The following is a 19,675-nucleotide window of genomic DNA, read 5'->3' as shown; positions in this document are numbered from 1 at the left end:
GAAATAAACACTCGACAAGTTCCTGAAGTTTCACCCGAATAGCAAACATTCAGCCGAACTACGAAGTCACAGAAGCTGGACGGAAAACAGAAAACATTCCTTCAAGAGCAATTAGAGACGTTAACATCTCTCTGTTTATGATTATTAATTAACTGTTCCACATATTATCTTATTTTTTTACCTTTCTAGTCAACAACTTAATCGATTGCCTTTTATATTTTATAAATAAACGTTTCTTAATGTGAGAAATTATCAGTATATTACTGACACAAAATAAGTAAAATGTAATATTTTTTTTCAGATGACATGAAAAACTGATAAAAGAAAAAAAATCATTTTTAAGAAAATGTCCTCGTATCAATTAATCCACAATCAATTGATGAGATCAGCCAACTTTAGATTAACTCATTAATAAATAATTCCCATCTTTAGTCTAAGCTACTGTTCTGTGAGGATGAATATATGTTTTCTGTCAAATATTAATGTTGTTGTTCTCCAATATATGATACTCTATTGTAGTTTAAAATGTAATTCTTGGACAAGATCTGACTTTATTCTCCCTAATATTGGCCCTGAAGATCTATTTTCACTGCAAGATGGTGTCCAAGCTGAGCAACTATACATGCTGTTGCATGCATTGCTGATTTAGATACAAATGTGTCCGAGGTGGGTATAGTGGTGATGGAGGCGTTAGTCTGCCAATTATCATGCCAGAAAACCCAGTTTGAGCCTCAGCCTCAGCACAAGAGTGAAACACAAAAGTTTTCACTCTTGTGCTTTTCTCAGGCTGGAAGCAGGTTAGCGTGGCTGGGTGGTAAAAGGCAAGCATCAGTTCTGCAGTTGTTTGTTTGTTTGTTTATTGACAAGAATTTTAAGATGATAAAATAAATTTTAATATCAGAATCTGATTGAAACAATATGCAGTTTTCACATTATTCATTTTAATAAAGCAATAAAAGCTACATAAGTCATATTAGTTCTTTGTAAAATCCTTTTTCAGTAAATCAACCATGTCAAATTTCATTTTCATATTTTTAAGGTTCCTAATTAATTTGTTTCTCTGAATCTGATCATTTCTACTACAAAATAACATGTTCTATTGTTGAAGTGAACTCTGGTACAGTTCAAATGCATATGTAACCTCCAAGCGGACCAGAGACCTCTCTAAAAGCAGTGCAGTGCATTCTGGGTAAATACAGCCAAAACAAACATTCTACAGGTGTGCTAGCTGGAGAAATGGCTCATTTTTTGTTTTTGTTTTTATTTACCAAAGACAAAAGAGACATCCTACAACCACTAAAATCTGATGCCGCTCCATTTTAGTTTCTTCAAAGACTTTCATGTTTCATTTCCTTCAGTGATTCTTGGTGCAGCGCCCCCACAGGTGAGGAGGGAAACAGGTATTTCAATTAGTTTGGTTTGTTTGCCACTGTGAAAGAGAACCACAGCAATTGAAAATGTAACAAATGTTGCAATTTTCTGTGATTCTTCTGACCTTTTTAGTTGCTTTAAATTCAACCAAAAGCAGATAAACTGTAAAAAAAAAAAAAAAAAAAAAAAAAAACCCTCCTGGTTTTTTCTGCTCTTCATACTCTGACCCTGTGCTCCTATAATCTTTGCATGGAGACTGATAACACCCCGAGTTTGATAATATATTTCACACATTTCCATAGTTATGGAAATCAACTTCTCTCTGTGTCCACAAACACCGCCTGGCATTTCCTGCCCTTTTCATTCTTTCATTTCTGGGCTGCGTGGTGGAACAGCGCTGCCGTAAAGGACATGGCTAAATATCGGCCCTGTAATTAGAATATTGGTCAGAAAACAACTTGCATATTTTCCATATCAGCAAACTTTTCTACCAGTTAGAGGCAAAAACTTTTTAAAATGACATTTCGACAGTGAAACATGATTTTTTTTCTGGATTCAAGCTGTTCGTCTGAGCAGGTGCACGAGAACAAAGTTATTACTGCTTGGTGCACCTCTGGTTTCCCTGCAGAGAGAGCGCCGGTCGTGTTTGATGAGGATTCCTGAAGCGCTTTTTCTGTTCAGAGAGATGCGATGGGCTTCTCTGATAGATTATTAACACGTTTTGCATTTGCCCTCCAACAAACTCCCTGCTTCCTCCATCAATCTTCTCTGCAGCAGTCCTCTCCTCGTGGGAGGCAGCCTCCTCTCACCTCAATTCTGAATTCAATAAGATCTGTTCCTGTATTAAATCCTGACTCCTGTGTCACCTGTTGGGAAATTCCCAACAGCAGGGTAACCCAGTCTTTGTTGAAAAGCTGGATTGCTGTTAACTGTATATAATAAAAAAGATATAAATTGTGATATTTGACACATCAATTGAGCTTTGAAGAAACTCTTATGTATGGAGGAACGGATTGAAGCCCTCTGGATGTTTCTGTCTGTTTCTGTGTCCAGCAGTGAAAGAAAACCTGCTGCATCTGCCTGTCCATATAATGTACCTGCATATGAATAGGCTGCCCCCTGCTGTTTAGGAAGAAAACAAATGAAGTCAATAATAAATCCTCTGATTGAGTCTGTCCATCCCACGTAAACATATTTTCTAATTTAACCTCTTGTCTTGACTAAAACTGCATTGATTTTATTTTGAAGTTGCTTTTTTAACATAATGACACAAGAGCCAAATGTGTTCACAAGGAGGTCACGACTTTAGCCGTCAAAAATGACTACAGAAAATCTAGACAGGAGGAAAATGCAAAGGTTTTAGCAAAACATGGATTTCTATGTATTTATCTGCTGAAGTCAGTGGAAATGCTGTCTGTTTGAGTCGGGACTACAAGATGATAAAAAAAGTTGACTGGTGCTGAGAGGGTGCAGATATTGGAGGCCTGGCTAGCTAAAGTCAGGCGTGTTAGTTGGAGGTAGATGGTATTTTTACAAAATGTAGGTGTAGATCTGCCAGCAATGCTTTGCATCTTTGTCCCAGACATCCAGCCTGACTTTAACGCACTTCTTAAAGACCAAAGAGACGAGATTTCTCTTCGTGACGTGTTTTACAGTCATTTGTGACCATTCTTCTTGAGGAGTATTTGTGAGGTCAGACCCTGATGTTGGACAAGTAGTCCTGGCTCAAATTCTACTCATCCTATGGAGATACAGAGTTTGGACTCTACCGAGTTCTTCCAAAACAATATTGTTATTCAAAACCTTATCAAGACTACTTCATGTACTGGTTTTGAATTCATGTCACCACTGCAATTCCTAAAATGTTCCCACAAATATGGGAGCATGAATTCATCAGTGCAAATCTTCAGTTCTGAATATTCAGAAACGTCTCCAGGAAAAACAGAAAGACGTCTGTTTACCTTCCTTTTAACCATTTATGATGACTCTGTTGGATGAGTGAGATACTCAACAAGCTATTTCCCTGAGCCATGCTTCCGCAAAGTGGTAGTGGCAGCATCATGTTGTGGGGATGCTTTTCTTCAAGGAATCTGGTCAGAAGGTGAATGAAGCTAAACCTGGGATAATCCTGGAGGGAAACCAGTTAGAGGCTGCAGAGATTAATGTGTTTAAACGGCCCAGTCAAAGTTCAGCCCTAAATCCAGTTGAGAGACTCAACAGTTGCTCTTCAGAGTCACTTTCTATCCAGCCTGGTTGACTTTGAACTGTTTTCAAAGAGGACTAGTCAAAGGTTTCAGGCTGTAGATGTTATGACTCTGAGCTGCACATGCAGCAAAAAGTAGTGCTAGAAATGATTGATATTTTATATTTTTATTTGTGTTCTATCACATAAAATCAGAATAATATTCCTGGAATTGTGATGTGGCAGAATGGTGAACAGCTGAAGGGGTATAAATACGTCTGCAAGCTGCTGTAAATACTGGAACATGAGCGAAGTCAGGGTGCAAACATCGCAGGTTGTCCTTTTATCATCTCTGCCAGAGACAGTGGTGTGGGCACCCTTCAGTCACACTGAGTAAATGGGAAAAAAACCAAAACAAAGGACTAAATAACCTGTGAAAACCTTTCAGCCTCCCTCTTTGTTGTTCCTGCCAGATTCCCAGGGATAGTCGCTGATTGTGCCGAGGGAACGCTGCGTGCAGCTGCTGCCGACCTTTTTTTTCTGCCTTTTCAAATAATGAGCTCAATCTGAGCGGCTTTTACAGTCAGTTCAGATTCCTCACATCCCTCTGGAAACCATAAACAAAATTTTAATTAAAGAGAAATGACTTGTTCTGACTGGATCGAGTCGGAGCTTTATGGCATTTTTACGGCAGGAAGTTCAGAGCTGCCTGTATGAATTCTTTATGTTTTATGGCTGCGCTGCTTTGTCACCCTGCTTGTTTGTTTTACATGTTTTGCTCTGCTCCGGTTTTATGAAGCAGTCCTGAATCACACGGCTGCAGATTATTCCTTCTTCTCAGCAGGAGAACGCATAAAACACGAACACCGCCAGTGAGCAACGTTAAAATGTCGAAATCGGCCTCATGAAATTTAAATGAACCTATAATAACACTTTGTTTCCTCTTTCTCTGCCTCTCTGCCTCCTTTTGGACGGAACAAGAAGAGAAACGGGAACCTGTCCAGGAGCAGCAGACAGGCGCTCTGGTCGGTGGCGTCCTCGGCACCCTCATCTTCATCGGGATCGTCATCGGCATCGTCTTCCTCATAAGGAAGTACCAGCAGGACACGGAGTGAGTTTTCCTCACTAATTCTACATTAACTTAAACATTTGTTTAACCTCTTGAGCAAACTAATCCCTCCTTCTGGGGCTGCAGCTCATTAAATCTTATCACACGTCATTAAAGGATCCAGCAGAGGTGGCTCGGTTACAAATCCGGACCTGAAGTTTACGGCACCAACCCGTTTCTAGGTTCCCATTTATCCTCCCCTGGGCTGCAGCTGATTTATTAACCTCCTGGGCTTTTGCTCCACGTTTCAGACGCATTTTTCCAAACTAAAGCTCCATGTAGATCATCAGGGTGTTTTATAAACGAACGAGCTCCAGCATTCATTATGTTGTGATTAAAATTTGATGCATCCATAGGAAAGGTGCAGCATTCAAACCATCAGTCAGTGTGAAAGAGACGCTGTTCGCACCGTAAATCAGAACAAACAGAAGTAATCGTTGGCTAATATCTCAAACTTTGTTGGTTAAAAACTCTGCAAAGAATAAACTCTGTGCTTCTGCTGTTATTTGTTAAATGTGATTTTATTCTGATTTTAGAACAGTTTGAAAAAGTTGTGTTGAATGTAACAAATGTATGGACGAGTCTTTCAGGCCTCATGAAACTGAGGTAAAATAAATCAGTGATGTTGGTAAAATGGTTTATTTTTATCATAGTGATTAGAAACCAACTTGTACAAAAAAGGGCATTTATTTAATTGTTTGTTTCATTTACAGTTTAAAATAAAGATGTTACATGTTGGCATCAACAAAGGTTTCAATAAAAAATAATTGTAATTGAGAAGTTAATTTCTTAAATCAAAATCACTCATATAGGTTCACCTTTATATACTTATATATAAAGATAATAATAGCAAAGTAAATTAAACTTATTTGTAATGATGCTGCATTCATTATACCTTGATATAATATTTTTATATTCTCAAAAGTAAAAATTGATCCAGTCTCTGGTTATTTTAGACAAATTGTTGTTATTAATTTTAACATAAAATCCTCTTTAGATTGCTTCATTCTGAAATTACATACTGACAATACAATACAAAAGTTTTGTTTAATTATAATACAAACATGGAGAATAAATAAAAACAAAAGTTTTTCAATCTGCTCAAGTTGTGTTGATTTGTAGCTTGATTATTTCCATTATTTTGTTCCATTGAAGATAATAATAATAATAATAATAATAATAATAATAATAATAATAATAATAATAATAATAATAATAATAATAATAATAATAATAATAATAATAATAATAATAATGATGCTGTTTTCATTCCCTACCTTTGTTTTATAGTAAGTGTCGAACAGGAAACTCTCATGTTACACTGATTGTGTTTTATTTATGGGAGCCTTCAGTAGAAGTTGATTATGAGGCCTAATTGAAGCGAAGTCCGTCCTCCACTCCACCTCAGCACCACCAATAACTCATTTATATTGTTCTTGCTTCATTGTTTATGCAGTGATGATGTATAAATAATCATTAGCATGCCTTACTAATGGAAACTAATGAAATAAACCAACAGACAGTGCTTAATATAGACCAGCTATAAGGCAGATTGAGCATCACATCAGTCACTCTGAGTGATTTAATATATTAATGGCTGTTGGAGTAAAGTGCCCATATTTAAGAGTTCAAACATAATTATGGTCGGCAGAGAAAAGCTCAGATCTTCAAAGTAGATAATGGAAATAATCTGAGAGAAGTTTCTGGTCGTCTAACAGTTGAGAAGAACCAGGGATCTATTCTTGGTTCTGTCTTGATTTTGGTTGCTCCTCATTTCACAGTATTGAAAAGAAAACAATTTTACATCCACATCAACTGGGTGGTGTGTTGGTTGGTGTTGGTTGGTGCATTTTTAATCTTCTTTGCATTTTAAGGCTTTTATTGAACCCAGTAGAAACTTTTTCTTCTACTTGCCTGACCAGCTGACCCTGCTTTTCTCCCAGAGAGAAATACCATTAAATATACTGGACCCATAGATGAAATCTATAACCAAAATGTTAATTATAGTCTTGAGACTTTAGAAAGAAAATATTTAATATCAATAACATTCATTTAGCTCCTCAGTTTAACCGTTTCAAGGATGAAAGCGAAGCAGTTCTGCTCAGTCCAACCGGTTTCTTTCACGCCCATAAAGGATTTCTCCACCTGTGTCTGAATTGATTCAGTCATCCCGTAGAAAAAAGATCTTTAAGCTCACTAAATGTATTTCTTTCTCCAACTGATTGCTGGATTCTTTGCAAAAACAACATTGACTGAACTGCGACACAAAGGGACATCTTCAGCGGTCAATATTTCATTTCTGTCCTTCAGCCTCTCAGCGGCCAAAGTTGTCCATCTTTTAAAACACAAAGGAGAATCTGACGTCTTAACGAAGCGAAGATCAATAACCACATTGCTTTTCCCCTTTCGTCCAATCAGGGGTCCTCCGAAGCACAAGCCTCCTCCTCCGGTAAAGGCAGGCAGCTCAACAGAGATGGTGAGTGATCGGCGTGGCTTCAAATCAATCCTTATTGTCACCACAGTTATATTATCGTCTCACACACACACACACACACACACACACACACACAAAGTCCATTTGGGCAGTCATAATGGGGCTAATGGCTATTGATTGGAGATCTCAGTTGGCTTCTATGTGCCCAAATAATTATCTAGGTTTGTAAAGAGCCCCATTAGAGCTCTTCGTTATTTTCCCTATCATTCCATCGCATTTTGGTGCGCTTATGTAATGTGACTAAAAACTCAGTAATTTTATGTTGATTAGACATGAAAAAGGTGTCTAATGGCTTTTAATGCCTTGGCTAAAAGGATGGTTTATGTAGCTCAGCAGCGAAAGGGTCTTTTTCAGACATTTGAAGGTTTTTCTGTGAAGCAGCACCTGTGGCACATGACCAGGGCTGTAACTCTTAAAGCTTCAGGGCGTTAAGGGAGTCACAAGCCTGCTGGCTAAATCTGAACACTTTTAAATAATACTGTTGCTTCAGCATTTACAACTCCTGCATTTTTAAAGTTCTCAAATTGTTTTACAACATGCCCACATGTGTTTCTGTGAATGACACTGATTTAAAACCCTGTCACTTCATCGCGGACTTAGTGACTTAATGTCAAAGTAGAGCTGAAACGATTAATCAGGTTAATTGCAATGAATCAACGTTATTAACGATTAATTGTTAACTGGAGCACAAAGACTAAAAAAACGACCAATTGCTGAATGAACAACACTGTCAGAGCAGTAATTATACCAAAACCGTTCAAAAAAAGATCCATTTTACATTTAAGATATAAAAAATGAAACTTTGTCTGTAAATTTGTTCTCCTCAAGTCTCTCCTTCACCTGGTTCAGATTCAGTAAATTAAATTCTGTTTAGTTATTAATTGGTTAATTGAATCTCCACATCAGTCCTGGACTGCATTGATGTTGCATCGAGCAGAACGACCTGAGCTTTTCACCTCTTGATATTAAAACTATTTTTTAGCTCTAGATGCATTCTTTGCTACAACTGACTGAGTTTACTCTAAAAGATTTCTATGTTGCTGCAGATTAGACAGTAAATGTTTATTTTTTATCTAACAAAGAAACACTTTGGCCTATTTGCATTTTTTATGTATTTCTAATATTGTATATTAAGGCTTAAATGAAGAATCTGCAGATTATGCAGATTTTTTAATCTGATTAATCATCAGAATAATCGATTAATCAACCATCCAGTTGGAAAAAATATTTTAACCTCACTAAAACTTATTTTAATGTTAATTTTAATTGATTACTAAAATTGGAGATTATCATGTTGTGAATTATAAGTTATAGATTTAGATCAATGGGTCCACAGAGCCTTATATAACTGATGTCATGCTTTTTGAAATTACTGAAATGAAAAGCAAAATGATTGTTTTTCACAATACATGATAGTTGAGCTTTTAAAGTGACAGCCAGGCTCTCTAGCAGCTATATTAGCATTGTGTTTTGAATTTAGCTGAAAAAATGCACCACTTGAGTCTAATTGTGTAAGCAATACTTTCTTATCTCTAAATCAGTTTTTTTTTTCTCAGTGAAATTGAAACATTGAAAGCATCACATGACTTCTATCTGTCTGTCTACAATTATATCCAGTTTCTGGCATAATGAGCGAGTTTTGTCCAGTGTGAGTTTCAACTAATTGAAGTTTCAGGCAGCAGATGCAAATTTGAAATAATAACATCTCAAGCTTACAGCTGTTATCTTGTTAAAGGATAAATTATAGTTGAATGCTGGAGCAGCTCAGCCAACTGTCTGCTCTCAGCTACGTCTGTGGCTGCCAGCGGCTGAAACGGAAGATTTTCTGCTGAGATGTGAATCATAATTTTCCTCTAAGTGAGTTGACGTCAGGATTCTCCGCTCTGGTCCAGATTAGACATCCAGACCATGAAACCGTCACCTTCCAACCAACCAAAGCAATAAAAAAATTCAAATAGTCATCCATTACATCTCACTGTCAGCAGAAAATCTTTGTGAAAAATATCTCAGCAGAACCGATTCTTAAAAACTGATTAAAAACTTTTAGAAGATGTAACCGTTTGATCAGAGTGCATCAGACCAACGCCTGTTCATACTAACATCCATTTATGAATCAGAATGTAGTTGAAAATTAATCCAATTCAAAAATTGAACCTCCTATTATATTTCAAAGGAAAGTTGAGTGAAAGGAAAAACTAAAATGGAGAAATATCCAATGAGTTGTTTGTTGTAACAAAGTACAAGATTTTTTAATTTCATTTTGATTGGATGGCTCTGAAATGTTCCTCCAAACTCTGTGGCATTTTTGTCCAAATGAAGCTTTAGTCTAAATGGATATATTTGGAACAATGTGCAACAGTTTCATTTGTTTTTTATTCCAAATAAAACGCTTCTGATGTTGTTTGTGGTTCAGAAAACGGTGAACAGTTGTAGCTCGTTTATGGTGGTTCTCCAAGTTTTCCCTTCAGCTCTGCTTTGCTTACCAATCCTATTTAAACTAAAATTAACCCTGTTTCCTGTGCACCTTTCCTCTATCACACTTTTTCCTTCCACTCGACTTTATGTCAATGTTCTTGAATATAGCTTACAGCTTAAATCGCAAAATAAAAGACTTGGAACTCAATTTAGAGTTGACTTGGACTTGTAATCTGAGACTTGAGTCTTCGTGCTGTTTTTTATTTAATGTAGTGATTAGTGAAACGAAGGCAGAATGTGAGCTACAGACGCCATGTTTTAGAGAACATTTGATTATTATCCAGTGTTGTTGGCTGGTGAATTATTATGGGATATTAATGGCTCATAACAATTTGTTCTTGTTAAGCTGTTTAATAAGAATAATCATGTTAATTTATTTCCAACTGAATGTTGTATTACATGAATTTGGATCATTTAAGAAACAAAATAAACGTAACTTACCTCCATAATTCAAAAAGCTGAACATAATCATCCAGTTCCCTGACCTCCAATAAAAAGCTTTATTTTTAATGCATTTGACTCCACATGTTAATGTTTGTTTCAATATGAAATTTACTCACAATTAGTCTTTAATGATATAGTTTGCAGAGAGATTCAAAACATCAAAATGATTTATAGATCCAGGTTTTTTAGCTACCAGAGAGACAAAGGTGTGGTTCAGGAAACATAAAAACATTTAAAACATTACAATACCCAATGTAAAGACACAAAAACATACAATACAGAAATATAAAATAGTTTAAAAGTACATTACAAGGCATGCAATAAAAGTCTGATAAAAAGATATCAGTCAGTCTGAAAAAAATTGGTCACACAACAAAAATCTGTTTTTCTAATATATGTCAATTTATAGATGCTTATTATCAATTTAAATCCTGAGAAACTGAAAAACCTACCTTTGTGTAAAAATGAAAGGATAAAAATAAAGGTACTTCTGGTGAGGATTTTAAAAGGGCAGTGGAGGAATAATTGTTGTTATTCCTCAGTAAAAACAATTAGTTGTTTAACATGTTCACATGATGTGAGGATGAGTCTTTGGATTCATTTTTGTCCTGGTGGAACCTCTGACATTTAGACCCACAGAGGCTCAGAAACCATGAAGCAATGTTTTAAGCAAACAATTCTGTAATATTGATGGAAAAATACAGAAAATTTAACTGATGGGAAAAATGGCGTCTTATAAGTGAAATAATCTGCCAATCCTTCCTGCCTAGGAATTATTGGCTTAAAACAAGCTGCTGTGTTGCAGAAAAGTTACTTGTCAGTTAGTTTTGTCTTATTTCAAATGTACTAAGATATTTGCACTAGAAACTAGACATAAATATTTGATTTTCTGTTTTTGCAGTGCAACTCCACAAAGGCTTAATAACAAAAGAATAAGTTTGACTTCAATGTAGGATCAGTTAATCCAGTCGCTTGTTTCTTTAAATGAAACACCTAAAAAGACCTAAATAAACCTTAACATCTGTCACAGCTTCAATCTGTGGAGGGCACAGAGGTTCTCCAGGTTTGGATTAAGTGAGCAGTTTATGATCCTGGTTGGGTTAAAAAGAGAACAAGAGAGCTGAAGTAATTTAGGTCAAAATACCTCTGAGGAAATGTAGTTAAGGTGCCACAGTAATTGTTTAATTGCAGTGGAAAAACAAGTGTCTCAAAGTTCATGCCAAAGCTATTTTCCTTCTTAAAAATTATAATTTTCAAAGGGAGTCAAGTCTGCTCTTTGTATGTAAATGAGAGGCTGTTGAATGCACCAAAGCTGAAGGATAGGATTCAGTGTTTGTGAAAGTGAAGGGTTGCACTTCTCTTTTCAAAGGAGCGTTCCTGAAGACAGCTGTGTTATCTACTGAACAGATTCTGTTGAATTGTTTCAAAGGCCTTCTCCTGTCTTCTCCACTTGACTGCTTGTTTCTGTGCTGTTTTGTGTTTTTTGCTCTCTTTCTGCGCTGATTTGTGTGCATGCAGCTGAACAAGCCGTCAGAGCCGCCCACAGCCACAGAGACTGTGCCTCTGAGCCCAGGAGAGGTTTACTACGAGCCCACAGGGGGAGAGCCTGTCACAGTAACTAACACACACTGTTTATGCACAAACACAGCGTGCACACAGATCCAAAGCCAATGTTTTTAAGGCTGGGAGACGTACGATGACAGAGCACTGCATGCATATGGACCAGTATGAGCTGTCCGCTTTGTTCCAGTCAGTCACTACTTCTTCAGATTCTTTTGAAGTGAAGTTGTGTGGAGTAGTGAGGAGAAGTTTATAACTGTATACCGAAGCTTTGAGTCCTTTAGTGAGAGAGTTCTGACATCGACTCTCACTGCAGCAGTTCAGTACGGTCACATAACGCAGCAGTATCTGATTTTAGAAAACAAAAGAAAATTGTTTACATTTTTTCTCTATATTGTGACAGAGTAATATGAGAACAAATGCAACCAATCAGAGTGAGGAGGAGGGTTTTAGCGCTGACAATCAACTTCAGGTACATACTGCTCAATATGCTAACGGTGGAGGAACAACTTACCTTTACGGAAAAAACTTTCATCAGCTATGCTAACTAGCATTAGCATTCACCGCAAGCTTTGAGAAAAAAAGGGAGAGAGAGAAGGGTATGAGCAGCGCCACACAGTGGGTGATTGGCAGCGCTAAGACCCACCTCCTGGCTCTGATTGGTTGTTCCTATTTAGCATTGGAAGAAATAGTAATAGAAATAGAATCGAGTGCTGTTAAAGTAAATGAGCTTCATCTCTTAATTCTTAATTTTCTTTGCAGCTCTTTACTAATTATCCTCCTTCTGCCTTGTGAGAAAGCTGCAAATGTGTTTTTCAGTTTAAACTGACTTTGTTTTGCTTTTGGCATGATACTTTCTACACTGACCAGTTCTGATGTTTCAGTTTTGACCTGATTTGTAAGCATTTAAAGGACCTCATCTCTCTAAAACTCCTGCTTGGATAATAGTGTTTGATTTTTTTTTTTTCAATGTGCAGAAGTAAAATAATGCAAGCACAGGATACTTGAAAAAGCTGTACTAAATTTTTTATGCTATCGCTTTGGAAATTGTCATGCAGCACCTTTTAAAGCTTTTAAGTGCAGAGCCATAAAGATGTGATTGTGTGCTGCTGAGATGGTCGGTTTCCAGGCAGCTCCTATCTCCTCTGCAGGGATTAAAGGCTCCATCAACACAAACGCGTTTTGTTTTAAAGCACATAACTTCTGCTAAGACCCCAATTGGCACTCTTTTAAACTTTGCTGACCTCGTCTTAGTTTTAGGGATTGCTTTTTAGATTGAAGTCCAGAAAAAAGGAAACAATGAAGCAGAACCCTGTGACAGATTCCTACACTAAATGGTTTTTATCAGTCATTTTGTCCATCGGCGCTTTATTAATTTGCTTTAAACTAAACTGTTTATACAAGCAAGCTAAGAAATCTCCTGATTTTTCTGTTGTTAAAGTTGCTCCTCTGTTCTGTCTGGAACCAAACTGAAGTTTTCTTCCTGTTTGGCTCTTATAATCCAGAGTGAATTCTCAGACAGTTTAAAAAACCAGCTGAGCCTCCATGTAGAGCTGCACAGACCAACGGAGGGATAAATATTGTCTAAATGAGAGATTATTTCAGTGCAGCAGAACTCTCCTTTTCTGTCTTATCTGATGACATTGCAGGAACATCTGAGTTAACCTGTTTTAGAGAAGCCATTGCTTATTTTCTCTTTAGCTTCTCGTAGCCTGGAGCCAGGTACAAATGATTACCTCGTGATCTCACAAACCTCTTGAGAATCCATCTTGTCCAGAGTGCAGCGTTTTTCTCTGATCTTTCTTTTCTATAATAATCTCCAACAAATCTGGTTGTTTTTTTCTTCCTCTTTTAAAGAAATATTTCTTTCTTCAGGAAAAATCTATTTTCCCAGGATTTTAAATATATTCCACTTGTTCACTGGAACGTTTTTATTACTTATGATGCTAGAGAAATGTGGCTTCTCTTGTTTTGAATACAAAGAAAATACTTTCTGTCAGTTCCAGGGTTTATGTATAAACATATATGTGGACTTCTCTTTTTCAATCTGTTGCTTGTTTGTGTACTTTTAGAAACTTTCAAAGAAAGTGGGAACTAAATTGTTTTTGTAAAGACCTGAAATGCAAAACTTTGAAATTATGACTGCATTTATCTTTATGATAAATAATAAACTACAAACGTTTAATTCAGTTCTTTGGTTGCCACAAGAACTCTTTCTTTGAATTATTTCAGTTCAGGGTGTTCAAAGTACGGTTTGGGGTCCTTTTTTAGCCCTTAATATAATTTTTTTCTGGCCTCCAATCTAATTTCAAGACTGACATCAACTTGTAAGAACAGTTGATGTAAAAGAAAACAACATTTGAGTAAATTCGCTCTGACAAAATACGTCTTTTATTTATATTTTGTCTTTTTTTCTTAAAGGTTTGTTGTAGTAATGCTCTCCTATTTATTAAATTTAGCTGGATGGGACAAGTGTTTTGGAAGAGTTTACAGCATTTTCTTCAAATGAATATCCATTTATAGACCCATTTTCTACAAAGGTCAGACTACTGAGGGCTTTTTATTCAAATATTGCATGTTACGTTTTTGTTGTGGTTAAAAAAAAATACAAACTTATTTTTGAAAATACGTCCAAAAAAACTCGTGGCAAAAAAGTTTGAACACCACTTATGTAAACGATGAAGAATAACCTAAATACATAAATTTTTAAAATTATGTTTTTAGTCATTTTAAAGTTAAATCCAAACTCTAATAGGTAAATAAAATAAAATTAATGATTAAATCTTTTACAGTTCCTCCAGTTACATCTCACCAAATTATTAAATTTAAAGAAGAAAACATAAATAAATATAAATATCTGAACAGTTTCAGAATTGAGTTTTGTGGATTTTTCCTGATAAAATGTTGTAAACTTGACCTTGTTGACCTTTCTTCAGATGCTGGATGAGGAAGCCACCGACGCCCTGAACGGCGGAGCCCCTCCGGTCCTGAACAAAGATGGCTCTGATGGTCACCATGGCAACGACTCATCCAATCACGGGCCCTCGTCTGGCAACATTCCTCGTGGCGAGAGCTTCGTATCGACCCCCATGTATGTGTAGCCGTAGCAACGAAACCACAACAGAGGCACACGGGAAAGTTTCAGGTCACCTAAATTAGAAAGAAGATCAAAGGGAGAGGCCATGACACCTGTTTCTGCTTCTCATTGTAAACTTAACCTCTAAAGTTTTAAAGTTATCTGCTCACTGATGGTTTTCGATTTTATTTCCTGCGTTCACATTTCCTTTTTGTGTTTACATCGAAGCTAAAGCTTGTGACTCGGGATGGCTCAACTTTTATTCTTTAAACACTTGTGAAGTTCCGTTAAAGTTTCTATCTTCTCAAGCCAGGAAGCCTTTGAAATCATATGTGTTGTTGCATAAGATGAGGCGGGCTTTCAAACCGCATGCAGAGCCGATGTATAGATGAACCAGAGCTCTGATTGGTTACTAATGAAAATCCACATTTCCACCAAAAACAGTCAGAAAACTGCCTATTCCTGGGATTTAATATGAAATGTTTTATGCAACGTTTTGTGCCATGACGTTTAACATCATGAAATCGTTATTAAAGTGTGGGAGGGAGCTGAGTCTCAGCCTGTCTGTTTACAGCCATGGGACATAATTTAATCTTTTTTTTCTTTCAAAACAAGATTGTAACACATCTGACCAAAAAAAAACACCTTTATAAATTTCCTCCAATTAGTTTGGAAAATAACAACTTTCATATTCCTGTGTGAGAAACACTCCAGTGAAGAAACAATACTACCAGAACGGATTCACAACCTTTTTGTTTTTGTTTTTTTTTACATTTTTCTAACAGAAAATCAACAAACATCCTTCATAACAAAGTGAAAACATGTTTTCAGACATTTTGGAGGCTTTTAAAAATGTAAATATAACACTCATGGTTTAATACTTTGCCTAAGCAACGTGGCGTCAATCGAAGCCTTACGTTTTGTTTGGATGTTTGGATCTTTTCAGAGGATCTGAAATCTGCTGTTCGCTCGGGTCACTGCCATTTTGGAAGCTGAATTCTCACCAGAGACTCCAAAACAATCTTTGTGTTTGGTGGTTGTCTCACCGCGGTGCAGAGCAGTTTCCCAGTTTCTGCTGCAGAAAAACAACCACAGTGTTTACAGCAAATCTTTGAACGTTTGATTTAATATGAACTGCTAAGTCTGAGATCTTAAGTAGATAAATATATTACATCCAAATCATCTTCAGTCAACTGAATTTATCACAGTTGGACTCTAATTAATCTGCAGAAAGCTCTCAAGGTGGCTCCACTGCGAGTGAAATAGCAATGAGAGGATGTACTTAAGTACCTCTGACTGGAAATCATGTTTTCAGTTTGTTGGTATGAAGAATTTTCACAGTTTTTCTTTTAAATAAAACTATTTAACCTTTAAACAAGTCTCTAATGTATGTGGAGAAGTGAATTTTCTGGTGGCATTGTTGTCTGAGCCGCAAAGCCTTCGTTAACATGAACAAAGGAGACAAGGCATAATTCGAAGCTCTGTAACCTGGCAACATCACATAATTAAGATGCCGTGATCCGTACTGGTTGTGTTAATTGCAAAATCTGGTGGGGCTACAGCTGCGTAAATCAGCTTATAGCAATACACAACACTGGAGTTCATAAAGATTCACAAACTGTCACACAAAGACACATTCCTCCTTTCAGAAATCACACTGTTTTCAATTATTTAAAAAATATATATAGACTGTGTCATAATGTAACAAATCTGAGCATATATTATAGAAAAACTGCCATTAAAACCATTTCAACCATTTGAAATGATAACCTATTCCGATATATGCAGAACATTTTGCTTTTAAGCTAATAAGGGAAGAATATAATCTCACCTCACCCTGCTGTATGTCCTCTGGCTGAAACGAAATTGGTCAACACAGATGTCAAACGGTACCAAATGATAAAAATTGTAAATAGCATTGATAATATTGATTTATAATATATTGTTGGTGACATGTGTATACATAAAATAAACAGGTGTAGGTGTTATTAGTGCCTCTGTACAGGGGATGGAAGTCAGCTAAACGTCAAACGAGCGACTAAAAAAACAAAATGTATATTACTATTTTGCTTTTCACAAGTCCATTAAAGTTGTCACTTAATACGAAGATGTTTTGAGTATAAAAAAATAAATGGTGTGGATTTTGTTCCTTGTTCATATTGCTCTGCATGGCATGATCAGTGGCTTGTAGAAACACTTTCCTGGAGCTGTTTGCCCAAAAGAAATCTTCATCATTTGTAAAAGCATTTCTGAAAATCAGAAGAGAACGCTGCTTTTCTTTGTGTTGTTTTTTTTACAATCTGTGTCTCGATGCATCTGTCATAATCGTGCACACCACAAGCTTAAATCTAATTTAAGGCGTGTGTTCATTTGTGTTGTGACAGCTCCCCAGGCTGCTTGTGTTTGTCTTCAGCACAAATTCAAAAATACAGTAGACACTGAATTTCTCTCAGCCACAGAGTGCAACACACACAGAAATGCAGTTTGCTTGTTGGTTAGTTTTTTTTTTTCCTTACCAGGCTTTATCCTCATTGAGCCACACAAATTGTCCTGAGTTCATCATGTCGTCTGTCAGAAAACAGGTTGGAGCTGACCATCTCAGCTGCAACCACCCACCACAGCACAAAGGAGGTGGATGAGCTGCAGATTTCTAGAGCTGGTCAATACGTGTAAAAGCTGAGTGAATGATGAGATAAATAATCTCTTACAGTTTCTGAACCATAGGCACCTAATACACTTATTTCCTGACGTAATAAAACTTACAGTATCTGTATTTAGTCAGTATGTTTCCTGCTGTTGAACATCCAATGTGACCATAATGTGAAGAATCATTAAGAAATTCTCACTGAGGAAGCTACACTGCAAAAACACAAAATCTTACCAAGTATTTTTGGTCTAGTTTCTGGTGCAAATATCTTAGTACACTTGAAATAAACCAAAACTAACTTTTCAGCATGATATAGGAATTTATTTTAAATCAATAATTTCTTAATATTCATGAAAAAGTACAAGTTCCACTGAGATTATTTTCATAAGTACTTCTCCATCACTATTAAAGAATTATTTACTTAAAACAAGCTCCTATTTCTTGCCGAAAAGTTACTTAAAATTTATTTTTGTCTTATTGTTCAAAGATATTTGCACTGGAAACTAGACAAAACATACTTTGTAAGATTTTGTGTTTTTGCAGTGTAATCGATACTCCAGCTTATTTTTTAAACAATTGTTTACAGACTCTAGAAAACATTAGAGATTTTATCTACTTTATCCTATTTGTAGCAACAATTTACAGTTAAATAGACGACAAACAGCATTTATGCAAAAGTGATGACACATATAAATAAAAAAATCCTTTAAAAATCTAGTTTGTGATGATGTAGACCATGCAGTCAAATTGATACTAGTTAGCTTTAAGAGAGGAAAAGTCCCATTTGAGAAGCTAGCTAACTTTAACTTAAGCTAACAGCTACTCAAAACATAATATCTATAGCAAAATAGATATGGTGCAGCTAAAGATTAACAAATATCAGGAAAAAGATGTAAAACATTACTAATGTAGGATTTCTTATAATTTTATAATTATGTTATAAGTAGCTTAATTATGTTTCCAGTAGCTGTTAGCTTGATTAGCTGGTAGCTAAAGTTGGCACCTTCCAGAATTTCTCTTCTACTAGTAATGCTCTGGCAGTAGACAAAACTATTTAGAGAAAACAACATTCACCACAGTGTCTCCTTTACTACCACATCCTCACTGAAATATTGAGTCTATTTTCAGGAGGATGTAGCAGAAATACACATTTATTTTTCAGTGAAATTAGAACATTTCTAACAAAGGGAGGCAGAAGTGAGAATGCTAATGGAGTAAAAGCTTTTCAAGTTCCTCTGATTGTAGGCTCTGATGTTATTTTTCATTAAAGGAAATGTCTGCATGCTGCATGGATATTTTGGGAGGAAAAAAGCTATTTCCATATTTTGCTGAAAAGCTTGTGTCACATTAGCAGCCCAGCTTTTTAATTTGCTTTTCTGTTGCAGTGTTGGACAATCATGTGTGATGTATTTTATAGCCCTGCCGCAAAACAAAAAGCTGTCTTCAAAGAGGGAATGCGGCGCTTTTGCCTCTTTTTGTCTGTAAATTAATTTCACAAAATGAATGAATGTTTAGTTTCCTGTGGATTAATGTGTTTAATGTGTTTGCCAGCAGGCTGCTCTTGATAGATTGAGGAAAGGGGGAAAGACAATCATCAGGACACATTACATCAGAGACCAATGACTCTGCTAGCGTTCAGTTATGAGTTTTGGCTCTGCCGTCTCATTTGGAGAATCATTTGGCTTTACCCAGCACCTCACCTTTAGTAGCGGTGTGTCATTTAGAGGTACCTTAAAATGTATGATTTGCCAATTCCTGATAGTCATGAAGGTCGACACTTACGGCAAAATCTGCAAAGAAATCAAATGTGTGAATCTGTGGATGGGCCGACTAGGGCTCCACATCCATAATGAGGATGAAGTTCCTGCAGTAGTTCCAGACGGATCATTTAACAGATGAAGCGTTTGTCCCTTCAGTCTCTGCTTCGCATTTCGGCCAAGGCGCTTGTTCGGTCTCCCCACCTCCACAATTACGGGTTAAATGCCACAACCATAAGCTGTGCATGTCAACGATAAGGTTGATCAGTCTGAATCCTCTCCTTCATTAAGCCTAATTATTCCAACATTTTTTTCCTTCTTCTGTCTCTCTCCTTCATTCTTTGTCACTTCAGCTTTTCGTCACGGAGCCAGACGTGCCTTCTTTTGTTATTTTTAGCCTTTCAACTCTCACATTTTATTCTTTGACAGTAGAAGCGCTCATGAAACGAGGAACACACAAACACAGGATGTGTTTGAAAAGGAAAATGGGAATGCTGAAACAAAAGCCACTCTCATGCACTGGAAATATAATCATATTTTTGTGAACGTTATTGATTTTGT

General features: G+C 36.5%; 1 protein-coding gene across 4 annotated transcripts in view; it reads left to right on the top strand.

The window, feature by feature from the left end:
* Positions 1 to 15,095, top strand: part of pvrl2l (PVR cell adhesion molecule related 2 like) — a 309,345-nt gene extending 294,250 nt beyond the window's left edge. Inside the window, exons 7-10 of one of the 4 annotated variants that reach the window (XM_044138424.1) lie at positions 4,535 to 4,664; positions 7,080 to 7,137; positions 11,593 to 11,688; positions 14,571 to 15,095. In XM_044138424.1, the coding sequence (XP_043994359.1) occupies positions 4,535 to 4,664; positions 7,080 to 7,137; positions 11,593 to 11,688; positions 14,571 to 14,735 (449 nt within the window). In that variant the 3' untranslated portion in view covers positions 14,736 to 15,095. The remainder of the gene's footprint in view (positions 1 to 4,534; positions 4,665 to 7,079; positions 7,138 to 11,592; positions 11,689 to 14,570) is intronic. The other 3 variants (XM_044138425.1, XM_044138427.1, XM_044138426.1) reach the window with 3 other exon arrangements.
* Positions 15,096 to 19,675: the final 4,580 nt, after the last annotated feature.

This window comes from Gambusia affinis, linkage group LG14 (assembly GCF_019740435.1).
Source record: "Gambusia affinis linkage group LG14, SWU_Gaff_1.0, whole genome shotgun sequence".
Taxonomy (NCBI): Eukaryota; Metazoa; Chordata; class Actinopteri; order Cyprinodontiformes; family Poeciliidae; genus Gambusia; species Gambusia affinis.
Note: the sequence above shows the minus strand (reverse complement) of the source record. Positions and strands in the feature narration are given on the sequence as shown.